Below are 21,627 nucleotides of genomic sequence, written 5' to 3' on the forward strand. Positions count from 1 at the left end.
ATCAAAAACTTTTCTGCTAAATATGAAATTGTATTTCTGTCGAATGATATGTAAGTTTTCAATAGGACCAACTTCAAATAAACTGTTCTAATGTACTGAATGTATGTCTTTAAAATTTCCATAATGTATATCAAGATGGTCAAATTAACACATCATAAAAAAGTATTTCTCAACAACAGTGTGAACAAACAAAATTATTTTATTGGTAAAACCATTCCGAGTGGCCTTCTCCAACCTGCAAATGGGTCGAAACGTCCGGGTGATGAAGTGACTTGAAAACACAGCCCTTCTCGTTCGACTCCTGTGGTTCAAAATTGATGTCAACATTAATTTAATAATGAGCACATTTAAAACGTAATTATTACCATCGTCAAGTCTATTATTATTATTATTATTATTATTATTATTATTACTATTATTATTATTATTATTATCATCATCATCGTTGTTTTGAAACATGACACCATAAGTTTGTGCTGCAATGGAAGACAGATTTGTATTATGAACATCGACATGAAATTAATTATGACGGATTGTGACGACAAAACTGTATTTATTATTTTAAACTATTATTATTTTGGTGGTAGTAATAGCAGTAGGCCTACAGCTATTGTATGAAGTAAAGGTGGCAGAGTGATAACAACTGCAATACACAACACATTTTTTTTTTTTTTACAAATTTAAATACAACTTATATATTACAAATTACTCTGGCATATCGACAGATATTGAACTTACTCCTTCTTTTAACTTTCAACTCCTTGTAAAAGCATAATGAAATACGTATTTCCGATTTAATTAATTTTATTACGCACCTTTATTAACTTCACAACGCCTCACATTGTGAGCATATTAATTGGTGACTCACTGGATCGTTTGAAGCTCGCAGATGCGATCTGCAGTGTAAATAATACAGAAAAGGTCAACGACCAATTCAGATTCGGCATAACAGTTCGCGCGTGATTCACCCCAATTAAATCTGATTGAAGACATGAAGTAACTGATTACCGGAACTGATTTCACTGATTGCAAAACAGGGCTCAGAAGTTTCCTTTAACAATTTTCTTCTTTGAAATGGAAGCGTTCTCGGAGTGGAAAATAGACTTCACTCAGGACTCTTGTCAGGAAGATGCAATTGGTTATAAATATCCTAACACAAATAGCATTTGTATATACGTTTAAACAGTTCTAGATTATTAAAAAGCTAATAGTGCCACTATTAGTTATTCACTGAATAATAATTAATACCAGCCTTCAACTAAAGCCACTTTTGACCGACCTTATTGTATTTCTTGTAGAGGGAGAATATAAAGCAACGTAGACTTTTATAGACAACTGGATTATTTCGTTATGTGGTAGGCATGGAGCAAGGCTACGCATAAAACAATATCGACAAGATACACAGAACCAGTTCTCACAATTAAGGTAATATAGAAACAGGCATCCAGCTATTTATCGAGCCAAGAATATTTACACGCACTCTTCAGCGAACCGAACTTAACACTACTTGGGATTGCTATGCTGGTCACTGGATCCTAGGTTCAGGAATCAAAGGCACAGGAAGGCGAGGGCGATATAATCCTTAGCACTACTTTCTCCGGGAAGCAAATAAAGCTGTCAGTTCCTTGTCGTAAAAGAACTCTATCCCTGATAGAGAGTTCCAGGAAAATTGTGTAAGTCTTTTCTTGCCCATGTTGAATTTCAACACTGAATAACATCTGCAATTGAAAGCATCGTTAAATTAAACACTATACTACTACTACTACTACTACTACTACTACTACTACTACTACTAAAGCTGGCACTACTACTACTACCACAAACACTACCACTGCTGATGCTGGCACTACAACCACCACCATTCCCATTACTCATGCTGGCACCACCACCACCACTACTGTTACTACTGCTGCTGCTATTAGCTATTTGTTACTAGTAACACTGCTACTATTACTCGACCGAGGCCAGTGGAGTCCTGCAGCCCGGAGCGCCACTTTTACTGCTCCTACGTTCGTAATACGTCATCACGATAGTTCACATTATGCCTGCGGCTCCACTCGCCTCGGTCGAGTAATACTAGTAACACTGCTATTACTGCTGCTACTATTTCTGCTGCTATTTGCTACTAGTAACATTGCTGCTACTACTACTACTACTACTACTACTACTACTACTACTACTACTACTACTACTACTACTACTACTACTACTACTAGCTACTAGTAACACTGCTACTACTATTTCTGCTGCTATTTGCTACTAGTAACAATGCTACTACTACTACTACTACCACCACTACCACTACCACTACCACTACCACTACCACTACCACTACTACTACTACTAACACTGGTACTACTGGTGCTATTATTTCTGCTGCTATTTGCTACTAGTAACACTGCTACTACTACTGACACTGTTACTACTATTAACACTGGTACTACTATTTTTGCTGTATTTGCTACTAGTGACACTGCTACTACTACTACTACTACTACTACTACTACTACTACTAACACTGCTACTACTATTCTAACACTACTACTATTACTACTACACTTCTGCTATTTGTGTGTATTGCCGAAGATACGATTTAATGAAAATATGTTTATCATCATTACATCACTCATCGCTGACTCACTCAAAATGTTGTAAGTTCAAAAGTCAAACATATCACAATGATAACAGGCACGCTTTAAATGTATCAGACAAAACTACCAATGATATAGGCCTACAAGTTTGTGTGTATGTATGTGTGTACCTATGTATGAGTGTATATGCATTTATGTATCTAATATATACGTGTATGCATGTACGAGTATTCACGTATCTGTGAAAACGTATATAAGTTACATGCATTCGTATATCTATGCGTGCGTGTATGCATACATTCATGTATGCATGCATTCATAGGCCTATATCTATGTATCATCACAGTACCTGCAATATGCGTGGATTCTTGTTGTATGCATGTTGTATACATGTTTATGTGTAATGAGTACGAACGCAGACGTGTAGTGTATGTATGCAGGCGTGTTGTTTATGTATGAATACATGCGTATATGTAGGCTATTTGTTTATGCATGAATGCGTGTATGCATGTGTACTCGTTTATTGTCAACGATTTCATCGTATTTTATATACATAATCGTTTTACTTTTGCCCGATGCTTTGAGATTCGTGCGACTATCGGCCAAGTTTCATCTGATTGTGAGTACATTGAACTTTCCTGATAATCTCGTTTTGCTGTTATCCTACCATTATCATAATATATCTTGGATGTTCAGTAGGCTGCATACTTTCATATATAAAGAATTTAATGTTTTGAATATCAAGCAAATTTATATGTATACTATTTTGAATCACTACCATAAATATCAAGCTAAATTTATATCATCCGATCATGGCCACAATACAAGAACATACAATATTTCGCTCCTCCTCATTGAGCCAAAATGCAAGACTGAAGCAGGCCTAAGGCACAGTTCTAATTACGGTACAAGATTATATAAAGATTTTATAAAAAGGAATCCTAAACTAAAATTATTAAACAATAAATCATTCAAAAAACAAGTGCTTGAACTGTTTTTAAAATTATAATTCATGTAAATTCTTATCCTTTATTTATGTTTTGTCACTTTTACAATATTGTATTCTTAACTTAGTATGTTTATGTATAGGCTATGTACTGTTTGTTCTTTTCTTACTCTTTTTTAAATTCTATGAGTAATTACAGTTAACAGTTTAACCCAGTTGTGATGATGATGATGATGATGATGATGATGATGATGATTATATTTTTTCTTCTATCCAGTTTTCATTATCGGTCACACCCGACCTCAAGCACCTTGCTTTTACAGGTGTGACCCAGTTACAATGTATTTGTGCAATGTTTTCAATATGTATTTGACTATAACATTGGTAATCAATTTCGAATTTTGAAGAATATTCATACGAGTATTACAATAGTATTGTAAAAATCTTTGTTACTGTATGTAATTTTTGCTTGCAATAAAAGTATTGTTAAATTTACTGTGAAAAAAAATTGAAAATCAACTAATTTTGAATCAAAACACGCTTTTTATCCTTTGGCATTTATTATTTCACACAGATATATTTGCTAATTATGTTTTTCACTTACTGTACAAAAACTTATTTTAATATCTATCAACCATTTTAATTTTCTTGTGTTTTAGAAACATGAATTTAATATTCTGCGCGTCATTAATCTCTTTGGAGCTAAGAAGCAATTTTTAGGTTGTGCGAAGGAAAAGTGTCATTTCTAAGCAGAAGAGATTCCTTAATAGAAAACATCTAAAAAAAACTTCTATGATGGCACAAAAACAACACATCCCCATCACTGGTAATATGTTAAAGCGATTCGAATAGCTAATGAATTACTAAGAGTAGTTCACAAAATAGCGCTAATAACAAATTCGAACTACAGCACTACATTTTTTTTTCAAGAAATTTTTTCGCCCTTATAGCTTGGCACGTCTGTAATTATGAAATTCGACACATGGAAGTTATGGCGAGTTCAGTTTTATATGTTTTTATTTCCTCAGAGCTAGCAAGATAACTTTACTCATGCTTCGGCTTTTTTACGAATATCTGCTCCTCGTCTGTTTCTCTAGTACAACTTGCGACGGCGCTTCCTCGAAAAACCCCAAACTGCTCTAACACGACCTTATCGTAGTTCGTTCACCTTATGCCAAGTCTCTGTATCCTCGGAACACTGTGTGATGACGAAAGTATTTGCATTATAATCAGCATAGTGACTTCATAATGGGGATTAGACTCTCAGTTCTGTGTAAATGCAATCCTGAGACGGGAGAGTGAGATTGTGTGTGATACTGCCGCTTCGTCCTCAGATTCCTGTCCATCACTATAAATCGTTAAGTTCGAGTAATGATTTTATGTCCTAGGTCAGGAGTAAATATTATTAGTAGACGCCGGATTTTAAATAAAATCCCCTTTTTTTATTTCAGCACGAAACATGAAATAATTAATTACGATGTTCAAAACTATCTTTCACCGACCAAATTATGTGGTTTTGACTTCCCTTTTTTTCCCCCTTTTTAGCCCATGTTCTCATTCTTCCCCTTTTTTAAAAACATCTCTTATTTTGGTCCTTTTTTGACAGAATATCGCATACATTTAGATAATTTTCCCATGTTTTTCCGATAGACCTATAACTTCCTGAGCAAGCGAAAATAAATATCGTTCTTCTTCCGATTCCAGACATTGAAAAACAAATAAAGTGTACTGATTTAGAGTTCAGGATAAAAAGAAAATTTTCTCCTCTGGTTTCAGTTGATATTGAGCGATCATTTTTTGTTTATAAAGACATTCTGCATTCAAAGAGACACAATCATATTGAAACTTATTAAAATGTTGAATGTGATCAAACACAACATTTTCCTTATGTTGCGAAGCTTTAAATATAAGCTTGTGTGAGCTATGTGTATCCATGAACGAGCTGAAATGTTTTTTCAATTAAAATAGCACCCTTTTGAGGGAGTAATATAGTCTTTTTCGAAGTCCTTTTTTTGACCATATCATATACAATACTTTCCTTATGTTGTGAAGAGATAAATATAAGATTGTGTGTGTCATGTATATCCATGAATGTCCTGGAGTGTGTTTTTGGGAGTAATATAGTCCTTTTTTTTTTTTTTTTGATGAAAAATTTTTCCTTTAAAATCCGGTCTCTATAATAATTATTAGTCACGGTTGCTTTAGCTATTTCTCTCTGAAAAAAATTTATTTCGAGGATTATTGTTGTCTGCACAGATTTCTTCCATTTTCTTCTTACAGCATTAATCTTAGTGTACTACGCCTTCGTTTATTCGTCATATGGGCCGTTCAGAGCAGAAGTGGTGTAAGCCAAAATTGGGTAATGAGGTTTAAAGTAAAAAATTCTGTAAATTATAACGCAAAGTACCAATTAATATGTCCTTTTTGCTATCCACTGACTACTAATAGTTAAATAAATTCAATATTAATTGCTACTTTATGCTGTATTTTACAGAATGTTTACTTTAACCCCTCATCCATTTTTGACTTACACCACTTCTGCTCTCAACGGCTCATATGTTTGTCTCTTTTCTCTTAACTTCTATTCGTCTTTCTTTTCCAATTTCTACTCTTTTCACACATTTCTTCCATCCATGTGTATTTTTTTTCCTTCTTCCTACATCTGTGTAATTTTTCATCTTCCCATTTATCTATTACCGCACCAAACGGGTTAATCGTACGTTTAATAATAATAATAATAATAATAATAATAATAATAATAATAATAATAATAATATTATTATTATTATTTTTATTATTATTATTATTATTATTATTATTATTATTATTATTATTATTATTATTATAAGCCAAAGGATTCATTGCTCGAGATCGGTTATCCTCAAAGATTTATCGTAAGTAATCATAATTTCTCTATGGGAATGTGAAACGTATAAGATAAATCAATTTAAAACCATCTTCTTCCAAAGTCTTATAGAGTTAAATCAAATATAAATTGAGATTTAGATGACAGCTTGTCACTACAGACAGCGGAATTCAGTATTCTCTTCAATATTGTGAAATTTGTTGTGACTATAAGTGATATGGGAGTGTGTTTACTCCGCATCGTATTTTGCTTGCTACTTTCTCACTATCAATTAATTATTCAATATACATTTATCTTATCTCCTACGAGTAGCTTTTATAGTTTTAACTTGTTAATCAAGGAATATTTTTCAATCATTCTCAGTTCACAAATCCACAATCATTCTACGATTTCAACAGAAATATAAATAAGTACAAAATTTCATCCCTCTTCCCCAGCGGTGACCACAACTCGAGCTGCAGTGATTACATGCGACAGACAGCCTATGAAGTAAGGAGACGGGGGAAAGATGCTTGGCATGAAAACTACAAACAGTGGTGGTTCCTGTACCAACATCCTGATCAATCCCGCGGATAAAAATCTCAAGCTTTGCTGTATCAGTAATGTCACTGCTGTCACCAAGAGCTAGTGAATAATATAAGATTTTTCTTGCATTTTTTTTAACCTTCCTCTTGAATATAATCAGGAATTTTCTAATGGACAAGTTATTTAAGCTACTTTAATCATTAGGTCTACTCTTTTGAGAAATTCTGTTCTATTAAAAGGCTTTAGAGCTCGAGATATTTCAAACTCCATTAGGTAGCTGACTTCCTTACATTTATTTACGTCATCTTTCTCTTCCTGGCTATGATTTAAGACATGTCAATTCCTGGCGTTTAACAGTTCGTTGGCACATAATATTGAATCAGTTTTTTCTACAATATTATTATTAAATGAATAACTAATCAATAGTTACCCTCATCTAAAGATTAAGAAGATTAAAAGTGAGATGAAACTAATAATTTTATCCTTCTAGGGAGAAGATCTAAAAATATCAATATTCATGCACGTACAGAAGAATTGTAGAAACACATATTTAGTGGTCAGTTTCTATATATTCCTAATTGAACCGTTGAGCAAAGTAAACATATTACATTTTGTCCGACACTCTTTACGAAACTCTTTACGAAACCACCTCTTATTGCTTGTAGAGACAGAGTTTGTAGAGTGACATGATACCGCCACTGCTTGCTTCAGCACGTGAATGAAACACACAGCAATGTACAGGAAACTCCTCGTACCCGTTTGAATGTATGTGATTACACGATGTAATCACGACACCCGCTTTCGTCACCGCTGCTCTTCCACCTCTTTTTTCAAATTATTCTCTTCTTTTATATTCCAAGTCGTGTTGCAGTGATCGACTGGTTATTATCATTATGTCGGGTTTCACATCCGGTCAAAAGCATTGAACTTTAAGGATGATGATATATTCCGCATGGTTTACTGTTTGGGAGGAAGTTAAGTCAAAAAGTTCATCCGTCGTAGATCTGAGATACGTAAAACAATCCTTGGCCCTGGATGAGAGGAATCGAGATGGAACTTACTATTTTTTGGCTCAATCAAGTTTAAGCCATGCTTCCCATCATTGTCGCCTGTCATCCTATCGAATGAATACCATTTTGTAGGCGCCTTTATCTCTGAAACAAAATTCCTTCACACAGCCACATCAAAGAGTCCAGAAGGTTCTCAATTAATAAAATCTGCAGCTATTAACAACCGACAACAAAGCTCTTTCACACTCCTGTTCGTATATGTGAGAAAACACATTTGAAGCTCTTTAACCACGTTTTAACATACATTCTAATCTCCAACGTATGTCGTAGATGGAATTATTTACATGTGAGTAATAATGTCAGGAAGGCAAATTAAATTCCACACACTCTGAAGTGTTATTAATTAGTATTGCAGAGAATTGAAGCTCTCACTCACTTTGAAACCAGCAGACTCATTACACCCGACGAGAACGAAGCAGAACGTTGGATTCCCTGCATTTCGAAAGTTGATATTATGCTGAATCTTGTATCACAAGTTGTAGGATCATGTAGGCAGAAGCAGCCTGGCGGTTAATGTTTTTAGCAAAGCGAGTAGAAACCCGCGTCATCGTTCCCAGAAGAGCAAGGGGTTCAGGAACCCATTTAAGTTCTCAAACACCGCGCAGATCGGAAAGACACTGACACTGCTCGTTTACCAACTATCTGCGTCATTCATTTTACCTCTCACGACTAGCTGTCATGCTCGAATCTACTTTTACTATTGCTGTGTTTTTTTTTTTCAAGTCATGGATGTTATTTTCAATTTATATACCAATTGACAGCTCTAATAGCGCTTCTTTACTTCACATGATGTTACTTCGCTACAATTTCTATTTTCATACAGACATATTTTATTCTGTCTGCTCTGTTATCTTTTCAGAAAACGTCATTTTACATTAAGTACACAAGTAGAACCACAGATCTGTATTTTAGCCAAGTCTGTTTTAATCTCTTCAGCATTTAATACCATGCCATTATCCAAGCAGTATTGTTGTTGTTGTTTAGTCAACTGTCCGAAGAAAGATCTGAACCTCACTACCAACACGCCGCTTATGAGGAAACTAGGCCAGGAGATAATGGGTAGAATGGTCAGTTCCTTTCCCCTCCATTGCTTACGTCGGGTCTAGATAAATCGGGTCCCGGTCTATTTCCAAACCTTATGTGATCGGCAAATTAGATCCCTGAACTAGGTAAATTGGGCCCAGGATTTTGCTACCTGTGTCAGGCTATTGTTGACTAATAATTTTTTACAAATAGAAATGCGTTAATATTTAACGTAAAAAATTAAAAATAATTATCAATATAGTAAATATTTTAACATTTTAATGAAGTGAACAAATTAAGCAATTATCTACGGACAAGTATTCAGATACTGCATAAGAATCAAAATATTGTGCCTTAAATTTAATCCGATAGAGGTCTCACTGACGTCAGAGTGCTTTCTGCAACACCATTTGCAAATTAATCATAGTTACGCCGCAGAGAAGGAAGGTGCTGTATTAGGAAGATGGAAGTGATGACAAGTGAGAGAAACAAGCCAGTGTTAGTATTAAATGGTTACAAGTTCCGATTCCAAGACTTTGAGTAATGGGCGGCAACGATGGACTTGCTGTATTTCAATATGTGTTTTATCAAAATTAATTCAGATAACAATGTTGTTGAAAATTCCGAAAATCATAATCATGAACAACCGGATGGGGAAAAAATTTGAAATTTTTGGGAGACGATCCAGCCAACCTCCCTGGGTAATGTAATAGTCTGAGACTCAATTAACTTACTACCACAGTCTAATAGGATACAGTCACGAAGCTCAATACATAGTAAATATGCATCAATAGATAGTTGCTAACCACTAAGATCGCTACTATCGCCTCATTACAGACAATGCGAAATAGTACCTGCACAGTCTATTGTTCCTAGCTTTAGCCGCTATTTTAATTCTTTCAGCTTCCGCTTGATATTCAGCAGCTACTTTTTCTCTTTCAGCTGTATTAATGCGATTCAAGTACTCTCACAAACTTAAGCTTCGTGACTGTATATACTAGACTGTGCTACTACCATTTTCGACCCGGGACCCGATTTACTGTATTTTCCATGATCGGGACCCATTTTACCTACGACGCATACGTCGCTGACCAGTAACATATTACACTAATCAGACTTTAGATGTATACAAATAATTTTCCTCTGGCACATATCGTCAATTGAAATGTACTGCCTGGTAATAGATGTACATATCAGTCATAACCTCAGAGGTATCACGCATGAATGTTTACAGAACGTCAATAGTAAAATTACTGAACTTCATTAGTAAAATATCGAGGGCCTAAATATAACACTGAAAGGCTATATAGAATAATTTTAGACTAATAATTTACAGTGTTTCTGAAGTAGGATAACGTTGCCTATTTCCGTGATATCCCTAATCCCGTGACACTTTTTTAAAACTGATGCCAGTCAAAGCTTTGCCGTTTGACCATAGCGCCAGATATATTTCTCGAAAGAGTGCATCTTTCGCCTTCTTTTGAGTCATCGTTGAACTTCATAGCAAGGTACCCAATCCCGTGACATTCAGTGAAAAAAACATATCACGGAATTAGGCAACTTTACCGTATATTGTAACACCGATGTCAACAGAACTTAAGCCTTTAATTCGGGGAGGTTTGGAGATTGTGTTAACAGTTGCACACTAGAGTAAAATAATACATGGTGAAATTAAATTAATTATTCAATTAATGTACTACGTCAGTCGATATGCTTCATCTATGCAGTATCAACTTTCACTCTTGTCCAAATTTGAGCAGTACGAGGACAAGAAGATTCGCCTGTAACGACTTATAAGCATGTATTGTTTTTTTTTTATTAGAAGTCACTTCGCTAAGGAACACTCGTCCAAACATTGTGAGATATAGGCCTACCGTTTTTCATATATTAACTCCAGGATTTCGCAGTGCGCGAATTCAGCTGCATTCGCTTGTATACAACTCAACATTTCTAGGAGTTTTCCTGGGCATTGTCTAACTTTCTCAAACTAATTACGCCTACTTGATAATCTGACCAACATTGATTCCTAATTAATTAAGAGCGATTGAGGGATAACAAAACAACACAACAACATGAGGGATTGTCTTTATGATTGCAATACTATTGTTCGTGAAGTTGGACTAAATACCTACATTAATAATCTGCTAACATACTTTAATCGCTTATTGGCTGTAAATGTAGAAATGTATATTTTCTAAAAAGTTGTTAAAATTGGTACATTACTAACCAGAAGTTCTCTGTCCTTTGTATGACGTTTCTAAGTTCACTCTTAAGACTAACGTTCAGTCTAGTAGTCATAGAAGAGCTGAACGTACAGCATATATAAAGTGAAATAGCTGCTTTAATCTCAAGATTAATCAGGCTTTAGATAAACAAGGAGCGGGTGCCTACACATATTAACATTATGCTAATAAACATTTACTCTGAAATAATCTACACTTCGAAATCCTGCTATGTATTGCGACATTATATCTGTATGCCTTTCTATATTCCATCAGTAAACATTACATCAAAATTGCGTCATCATTCCAGAATTACTGGTCTTAAAAACATCTAGAAAATACTGAAACTGACAATGCCCTTGCTGTGACTTACGCAGGAATGGAATACAATTTTCGGAAGGAGAGATACTATGACCCGTCACTGCGACTTTTTTTTACGATCTATTGCACTAACCTTCAACCTAGGCTAATACCCAAATTCACACCGGCTAACTACGCTAAGGTTCGCTCCGTACCCAGGTTTCGGCCAGGCAAACCCCTTCGTCCTTAGGTCAGCCGGCGTTCGGGGAATGGTATGGAATTACGACGAAATGAAGAAATGATGACGGAATGATGTAGATGCCTAATATGGGGCAACGAGAGAACCCAGAGAAAACTCCCAATTACGATCTTGTCCGCCACAAGTATCACTATGGATTTTTCAATGAATCCGGACTACAGAAACGATAGTGACTGGTTTCTATAACTGCGAGGTCTGTCTTCGTATAGTCCGGATTTGTGCGAGGCGGGTCTCGCACCTCGCAACTCGCATGCGTCGGTTCAGAAAAACCAAGGCTTTACGCGGATCTACGTAACAGGCTAAAAGTATGCTACTCAGCCACCACTAAGAGACACTTCAGTGTAACTAGCTACGATCCGCATTGAATTTTCTGCAGGAAAATGCAGCGCTTTCTTTTTCCAAAGGAACTTGATATTCGGTATGACGTGTTATTTATCTTGTATTTATCCCAAATTGTTTTAAGCGATGGGGTTTTATGTTGGCTACACGACCAGAGAACCTCTATATTTTGTGGACGTCCAATGTAGATCAAAATCTTTACAAGGAGCAGAGCGAAACGACTGAATGGACCCACGCATGTAATAAAGGATATGATGACGATGATATTGATGTTATATACAATAACCTATTATTTTTAACTACGCAATAGCATGCAAGCAGGTCTCATAGCGGAGCAGAACCCCTCTCCGCCCGGTAAATAAACGGCATGCCTTTCGGTTATAGACCACATCTAGATCGTACTGGAGAAAATCTGTGTAATGTTAACCCCTGTGCTCTTGAAATTCAGATGAACAAATATTTGTGTTATTGTGGTGCAGTACAATCAGTTTTTGAGTGTTATCGTGCCGAAAGTACGGTACATGTTATTTATACTAACGAATTATTCAAGTGTGATGCTTCTCTGGATAAAAAAAACCGAGTCACTGAGGATAATAGATAATATTTCACAGAAGATTCCCACATAACTCAATTCCAAACATAATAATCATATTATACTTGGACAATGTAAAACAAAAAGTAATCAATTTATTTTAGAGCAGACAAAAGGAAATGAAGAAGTCGGGTTCAAATAGAGAAATGAGATGAAATTCAAAAACCCTCTCCAGATCTCACACCATGTCATTTTTATCTATGGACAAGTTTAAAAAATAATGATAAAGGGAAACGAAACGCAATATTAAGATGTAAGTTTCTCCTTAGTGTAAATTCAGACGTTTTATGCAAATCCCAATAAAGATTAGGCCTAGACTAGATTAGGCAACATATGAGTGAATACCGTTGGTGATTTCTAACACGCATCAAACTTATTCATCTTTCCTATAGGAGAATAAGGTGTTCCAAATAAGTATTTTAGTACGAGTCTTGGCATCTCTCAGTGCAGTCTCTACCCGGAGATCCGATTGAGGGACTATATTACCTCCGGAGAATTTTACACTGAGGGATTCCATGTATCATAAGGAGTGAAAAATATAGTGGGACTGCGTTGGTGTATGCAGCTTCTGAGAGTACTTCTTTGTTACTTGTACCAGTTGCAGAAAAGACAGCCCTGCAGTATATATTGACTACACCCCAGCTCTGGCTACTAGCAACAGGCATCTATAATGAACACCGATCAAAATACCCCTCATTTCTCGTGAAAAACAAAACTGAATAGACTATAGTGGACTTTATGTTGTCAGCAAACAGCTGGATACATTAAGAAGATTGATTGATTCTTTCCTATCGATTGTACAGGATAGAATCAGTGAAATGTGTCGTAGTTCCAGTGGAGTGAGTGAGTTGACAGCGAAATGAGTGTAGTGTTGAAAGGTACTTGTGCAGATATGAACATATCATACTCGTGGGTTTTAGTTCGAACTTAGGTTTAAGATACAAATTAGATTTACTTTAAATGTTATTTTAAGTGATCATGCTTCATTTAATTTAGGATGTTCCCTGTTATTATTATTATTATTATTATTATTATAAATTATTGTTAGTGTTAATTATTAGTACTATTATTAATTGTATTTTAATTAATAAGTTTATTATTGTCATTATTGAGTGTAATTAGTTACCACTGCCACCGGGTATATACCCATTGCAGTGTGAATAAATACATACATACATACATACATACATACATACATACATACATACATACATACATTCATACATACATACATACATACATACACATACATGTTTTGCGGGCCGAAGTATAGTCGTTCCCGGTACGCGTTCTACTTGCAAAATGTTGCGTGGTTGAAAAACAAACCAAAATTTGCCGAGTATACAGAACTCTAATGAAATTCTGAAGGTTCACCGTTTGAACAGTCCTAGCTTCAATAATTTCAGCTGTGTGCAACACAATATAGAAAATAAAGTCTGTTGAGTAGTCCAAATTGTAACAAGATCCTGGATGCGCCTACTTTTGGGACAGCGTGTAGTGCATCATACCATCATGACAGGCAGTCAACATGAAGATGCGGGCACGAGCAATGTGTTATGCAACACTGGTAACTTGCACATCATTTTAGACTGTGATTATCATTGTTGAACGTGACTTTTAGACGACTAGGTAAAATGTGTCAACAGAGAAACAGATCTCGTATATTAATAAGCATTAATTTAGTAGTAATGACAGCAATGTCGTGCTAGGCAGCTACATTTTCACACCTCTGATAATTCTGACTTTATTAAGAACGATTTTCACTCCGTCTTCGGAATGCCTACTGAAATGCAGTTTTACTGCCATTGTCCCATATTGAAGATGCAAACATCAGAGCTATCTTCAGTGATTCAGTACGGTTGCTTGCTCTGTAAAAAGTTCGCCACAGTAATCCCACGGAGTCTGTGCGTTGAGAATGTGATGGGTGCAATACTTTCCAGATCCTTTCTAAGTTAGTGACAAAGATGATTGTGAATATGAAGAAACTGTGGATGTCAGGAGAATACATTTGCTCAAGAAAGCCCTTACCAATAATATCTGGAATACTAATTTTACTTTAAGACTCAAGATTTTATTCCCGGTCTCCACAGTGAAAGGCCGCCGTTCTTGTCGTTTTAGTTAATATTTCAACTAGCAATTTTACAGGCAATGTTAAAAGTAAAAATGCAGGGACGCTAGTGCACCTGTAATGTAGCATAAAGTGAAAATTAGCGTAATTGAGAACATTGCAAGGAAGGGAGAGTCATGAACTCATGAATATTGCAGCGACGCAATTCAAATGTTTATGAGGTAAAGACGCAAACGCAATCTTCACACGCTCATTCTTTCACACTAAACTCACCATTCACTAAATAAACATATATTCACTCACAAACTAACCCACTCTCTAGAGACATTAAGTATTTGGTTAATTCGCTAATTTATTCATTGAAGATGTTCAATCACTAAACTCGTTCAAAAAATTAATCCATTCGGTCACTTACTAAAATCACTCACTAAATCAATTTTCTTAATCTCCTGCTGAAGTCTCTAAATTAATCCATTAATTTATTACACAGAAGGTTAATAAAAATTTGTCTGCCCAAAAATATGGATTACCCAAGAAATTTAATTTAAGTCATACAGATTTTAATGTATTAATTATTGAAGAAATTTATAAATATATGTAGTTTACTAACTTACTACCACAGAAATCAAATAAAACATAAATCCAATCGACATGAATATCGTACTCGAAGACAAAAGTCAATTTTCCCATTAATTGAGCCTAAATGTCATACAAGTGCAGTTCTTAAACATGGTGCTAGTTTCGACCCAGGACTTTATAATAAAATTACAAACCATTTTCCAAATTTGAAATATTTTAAAATTGAAGCTTTTAAAAAAGAAATTTGTAAAATTATCCATGATATATAATATTAACGAATGTATTTTTTTACATTTTATTTCTGTCGGCTATATTCATGTTTTTATTGAATATCACTGGCTTCTGTCGGATTGTCAATTTATATTAAATGTGTATTTTTCTCTCTTTTTCTCTTTCTTCTTTATTCTTGCTCTTGTGTTGTATTTATTGGTTTGAATTAAGTTACTGTATTTAGTAAACTGTCCTTGTAAATTTTTTGTCATATTATTGGCTAAGACCACACCGTACACGAGCCTAGCTCTTACGGTAGTGGCTAGAAACATTTTTTTTTAATAAATTTAATTTGTACTCACTAACTAGCTAGTTAAATAAATAAATAAATCATTCACTTCCTAAACTCATTCACAAACTTGCCTACCTACTCCCTGCACTCACTGTTGCTAAACTCACTCTTTCGCCCCCTCTCCCTCTCTTTTCTCACAGCTCTCCACACACGCACACGCACGTAAAATTCCCCTTTCCAATATAAAACAAGAGAAGTGCTGTAAACGCCCATTCTTCTGAAACGTATAGTACCGCCCATTTGTATCACGCTAGCTGTAACTAACATTAAATGGTGGGTCAGGAGAAAATAATAATCCCGAGTATTGTATCCCCCACATCATGACATTAGCAATGGCTTTAGGGTTCGCCCACCCATCTGCGAATGGTCACCGGGGGATTTGTCACCGCCTGGAATGAAGAGATCGACAATGTATTACAGTAATATGAAAGACGAGAGTTACTCCGCAATACGCTGCTATTTATTTCGTAACGAGAGGTCTCAAATACTCCAAGTTCCTATAAATGCTAACTTTGCAAGAAGAAAGTTACCCAGATTACCCAGTAACAAAGTTTCTTCGATAGGAGCGTGGCATCTGCTGCCAGTTAAAACCTGTGAAACTTGAACTGTTAAACATAATAGCAACAGTACCAAAATTACATTATATTTTTCTTATGCCCCCATTATTTCCTTCACGTTGGTACTTTCAATAAACTGTCTTTATATCGTCATCATCGTTCAAGAACTGAATTATTTGGCTCGTTCTGTCAACATTCTTGTGAGGTATACGAACCAACGTATTTTCCAAATAGTGAAACTAAGGGTGGTGTAGTCAATTTGGCACAAAGCCAGTGTTTCAGACAATATAGAACAAACACCAGAGATAAGGGACATCCTCCCAGTCTTACTCTCTAGGTCTAGGAGATCAATAATTTCAAGTTCCTTGCCGGGAACTGAATCTAGGTACACTACAGTTGCAGCGTTTGTAGCCATTGCTTGAGACAACATAGAAAAAACACACAGATAAGGGACATAATTCCAGTCTCAGTCTCTGGGAGATCAATTTTATTTCTATTTTCCTTGCCGGGAATTGAATCTGGGTTCCCTGGATTTGTATCTACAAACGCTACTCGACGATCCACTTTATGAGAGTCATTATTACTTGAAACAATGAATATACTGGGTGAATCTAAATTCACCCGACAAACTTCCAGGAGTTGTAGAGGACACCCAACTGAACACTTAGACACAGGAAACCAATGATAACAAACCAATTGTTTACAAGATACAAAGTGTAATTTTTTATTTCAAAATTCATGTATTATCACCTCACTTTTAACTTTACCTGTAACACAATTATAATTATTTTAAAAAACCATAATTGTTAACGAAAATCAAATTAATATTGTAAAATTGTACATAAAAAAGGCAAAAAATTAACATAATTGGACAGCAATCTAAGAAAAGCAAATTACAGTATATTTTGTTTAACGTATAATATTCTCCTGATTAAATACAGCTCTGTATCTCATAATCTTTGACCGACTGACCATCGCAAACATGTCAGGAATTTCTAACACATGGACTGCAGTAACGACCCATGCCATAAAGTGTTCGACTGAAGTAACTAGAAGTACGATAAACTTCGGTCTTCATGTGACCCCACACAAAACGGGCTTAGATCAGGTGACTTAGCAGGCCAGGATACCGAACCACCACGCCCAATCCGTCTATCACGAAAAACATTGTCAAGGTACATGCATACGTCAGCTCGAAAATGTGTTACATTATTTGGGTACTGGACTGAGTTGAGGTACAGTACGAACGCACACGTCCTACAGGAAGAAATTTCATTAACAGATTCTTCCCTGGACACTTTCGCGTCCTGTTGCTAAGAAACGAGAGATTTCCGGCATGTGCTTTACTATCTCAAAATATTTTGAATGATGTCTCCTATCAGTCAACACAGTTTGTCGGTTGAATTTAGATTCACCCTGCATAGAGGAATTTAGAATCACTCTGTATACAATGTGTACAGTACTGTTTCAGAGCTTACCATACCAGAGCAACAGTAAGTAACGGCATTTATTTTAAAATGTTTTCTATTGCACAGGTTATTTAGTGTCGAAATTCAACCTGGGCAAGAAACGGCAGGCAAATTTCGACTGGAAACCCCTTATCAGGAGCAGAGTTGTTTCACGTGCCGTTAATCCACAACACAGGCCTCCTAGTTTTACTTCCCTCGAGCCCGCGAATCTTGGATCATTGTAAGCGTGACACGTCCGAAGACGACCAATAACAGTAAGCATGTAAAATTAATAACTAAAGAATAAATAGCGGTATGAAGTATATCTACCTCGTATGGAATTAGCAGATCTTTTATCGGTTGGCAACAAAGCTCCTTCAGGTGGTGGAGTTGTGCTATCGGCCGAGACATCTGATGGCGGCGGGGGTGGTGGTGATGACGATGACGTTGATGGTATCGATGTAGTCGACTTATCGATGACACCATCACCATCATTACTGCTTCTAGTCGTACTCACGTAGCTTGTGATATGGTGTGGAAGAGACCAACAGCCCCTTGCTTGCTCTCCCAATAGTTCCTCCAGGGCGTCCATAACGCCGAAGTGGTGGGCCACTCACATCGACAATGTCCGCGTTGTTAACAATACCGCTACCACAGCAGAGCCACCTAGAGACTTGCTCCCGCATACTGCTGCGGTATTTAAACCCCAGAACAGGCACTCTTCCAACAATGGCTCTTCTTCAGCAATTGCTCAAATGAACGCACCCATTCCATATAAAAAAATTGACTAACTCGTCTTCAGTAGCATTTCAGTTTATCTTCATGCATAGGTAGTTTATTTACACACCAGTATCGGTACGTTTGTTGCGGTAATGTATGTCACTGGCCTTCACTTTAAAGAAAACACTGTCGCAGCACTTCACAGTAATGAAACTTCCAAGCACCTCAAATCTTTTGTCACATATCTAAATACAATATGATAAAAGTTAATACTCGATCGAAAATATTTTTTAAATTTTTTCTTTAATCTCTAGTCTGACAAGCAAACCGAAAAGGCAGACGCTATTATCTCAGAGATGAACGTTCCCGTCAAATTCCGTTGTATGGCTACGACGAGGCGTTTCTATTTATTCGCAGTTGGTACCACCGCAGCACGTTTCCAATATGAGATGAGGCGTGTTCAAAAACTCCCTCTTCGCATTTAGATATGATGCTCACGGCTCTGAAAGCTGAGTGGCATTGTGTTTAATAAGCAGGCACCTTACAAGTCCAACTATGCAACATAAAGTACCAGCCCCACGAATTAAAACAAAGATACGAAACATGGAGCTTCAAGAAACTAAGTTTACGAAATACTAAAATAATTCCATTGTTTAATAGAAAACATCTAAGTAGCACTAATCTATTTGCATGCATTAGGAACAAACCGCGAGATTAACAGGATATTGCCATACCCAATTAGTCGCATCCGAACACGAAAATGTTTCGCCGGCTGCACGATTTAGCTGAAAAAGTTTAGTTACAAATACTTTAAAAGCTCTGTCACAGTAATACCAAATTACAGGAAATTTATTATTATATCCCAGGTGTAAATTGATTTAAAGTGAACAAAATAATCCAAGGTAAATCGCAAAATTATGGTTTACCTCAAAGAAATCGGCATTTCCTGTACATTCTTTACAAGGATTATTCGCATCTGGACTTAAATTTCAACAGAATGTAAATGTATCGCGATGACACGGAAAGAAAATTAAAGACAGAAAGTATATTGTGATCTTAAAAATGCCACCATAGCACGTTATAGCATGTGCTCATAACAATTTACTGAAAATTTATAACACAACACACATCCGGTATGAATATTAAGCATTCTGTGATAAAAATATAATTTGCATGATGTACCATAAGTATGACGTGATCAACTTTAAAACAAACAGGCATGCAGGCTGGGAGTACTAGTATTTTGTGAGGGCACCGACCTGTGTACTATCGATTTCAAACACGTTCACTTCCGTGACTACAACAGTCCCTCACAGACGGAATGAATAAATGAAGCAGATTTCAAGTTACCAGCTATCAGAAAAAGTCTACCGCTTCGTTATATACAATTTTCGGACACATTAATACATTAACACTTAGTATTTAGCTAATTGTGTTGTGAAAGACAATGAAAAGTGAAATCCACGACACACGCCTCTAGCCCGATACCGGCTTCACACAACTTTATAACGTTTATATTCAAACTGCGATCGAAAGTGACGCATCATCTTCTTACGAAACCAGGAGACAACTTTTTGCAGCAACATTTCTAACGCATGTGATTTATTCTGTGAAACCTACGATTTTATGTCTAAAATAAACTACCCAAAAACGTTCAACATATAAAAAAAAAACACTAAAATTAAATTCGAAGCAAACAACTAAACAATGATTTCGTTGCACTGGGATTATAAAAACAAACACACCCTTCACTTAGGAACAGAAAAAAATAAACAAAAGAAAAACAAAAATATAGAAACTTTATACTCCCACAATTAAACACCTCCTATTGAACTAAACAGCAATAATGAAACCATGGCAACACACTAATTCACTGCAACTTTTTTTCCAACAAAAAAATAGGCAAATAAAATGTGTGCACAAGCATAACTGAAACACAAGAACCATGCACTGAACTTGTGTAGTGGCTTCCCTTATCTTCTGAGGAAAGAAAAAAAAACTGAAATCCGATGTTCGAATAATCGTTGTGTCAGTTTAAAACACCAGCGCTTAGCAACAGATGAGGATTCCAACACGACGCTCTGAAATAGCTGAAATATGAAATATCACACATCAACTAATGACACTTATTTTTTTCACTTCCGAATGCGAGTATAGAACTTGGACAATGTTTTTTTCCGGTAAAACTAGCATGACAACACAAAGACATAACATCAGACATTTCAAAACTTTCTTATCACTGTCATAAACTGTGACTTATGATTCCTTGCGATTGTTTAACATAGAACTTAACAAAAATTCTTCAGCATAGGTGAGTTCAACTGACACTTTAGCCGTCGGCTAAAACACTGTCAGTGTTCATACCCCTTCCATGTATACCCAACCCTCTCTCTCTCGTGGCGCCCGTATCTCTCTCTGTCGCGCGCACACAATGTATACATTTACTCTCTCGCGGTCCCTCTCCTCAACGCCCTTCCCAGTTCATTGACCCATCGGCAGAAGCCGAACCAAGTCCCAGTGACGAAACGTCACACAACGGGATTAGCCGAACATACCCGATCTGAGCGACATAAAGGAACTTCACAGGAAGAATGGCGTAAGATGTGTTTTCGAAACGCTTGTAGCAGCGATTTCATGTTTTACTGTGTACGCACCATGAAGACATAGAACAATGCAAATTTTCTGTGTTGTTAAGAAACAGCTCAACCAGTTTTTTTTTTTTTTTTTGCTAGTGTGTCTTTAATAATTTGTACGTAAAATTTAAAATCGTACTAATTCTTACGTTACCGTGACAACGTCGCCTTACACAAAAATCGAGCCACTATTGGAAATTACTTATTTAGATAACCAAAGAACGTAGAGTGAGTGTGCTCCGAAACAAATAATGTGGGCGCGATCAATTCTAGAGTGCCACAAACTCTATACACCAACAATATTTGACCGTATCATATGTTTGCGCC

The 21,627-nt window shown here is 36.1% G+C and overlaps 1 protein-coding gene across 2 annotated transcripts in view; it reads right to left on the minus strand.

The window, feature by feature from the left end:
* Hr3 (Hormone receptor 3) overlaps positions 1–21,020 on the minus strand; it is a 172,579-nt gene extending 151,559 nt beyond the window's left edge. Inside the window, exon 1 of one of the 2 annotated variants that reach the window (XM_069847912.1) lies at positions 18,278–21,020. In XM_069847912.1, the coding sequence (XP_069704013.1) occupies positions 18,278–18,539 (262 nt within the window). In that variant the 5' untranslated portion in view covers positions 18,540–21,020. The remainder of the gene's footprint in view (positions 1–18,277) is intronic. The other variant, XM_069847913.1, reaches the window with a different exon arrangement.
* Between the last annotated feature and the right edge of the window lie 607 nt (positions 21,021–21,627).

Source organism: Periplaneta americana, chromosome 15 (assembly GCF_040183065.1).
Source record: "Periplaneta americana isolate PAMFEO1 chromosome 15, P.americana_PAMFEO1_priV1, whole genome shotgun sequence".
Classification (NCBI taxonomy): Eukaryota; Metazoa; Arthropoda; class Insecta; order Blattodea; family Blattidae; genus Periplaneta; species Periplaneta americana.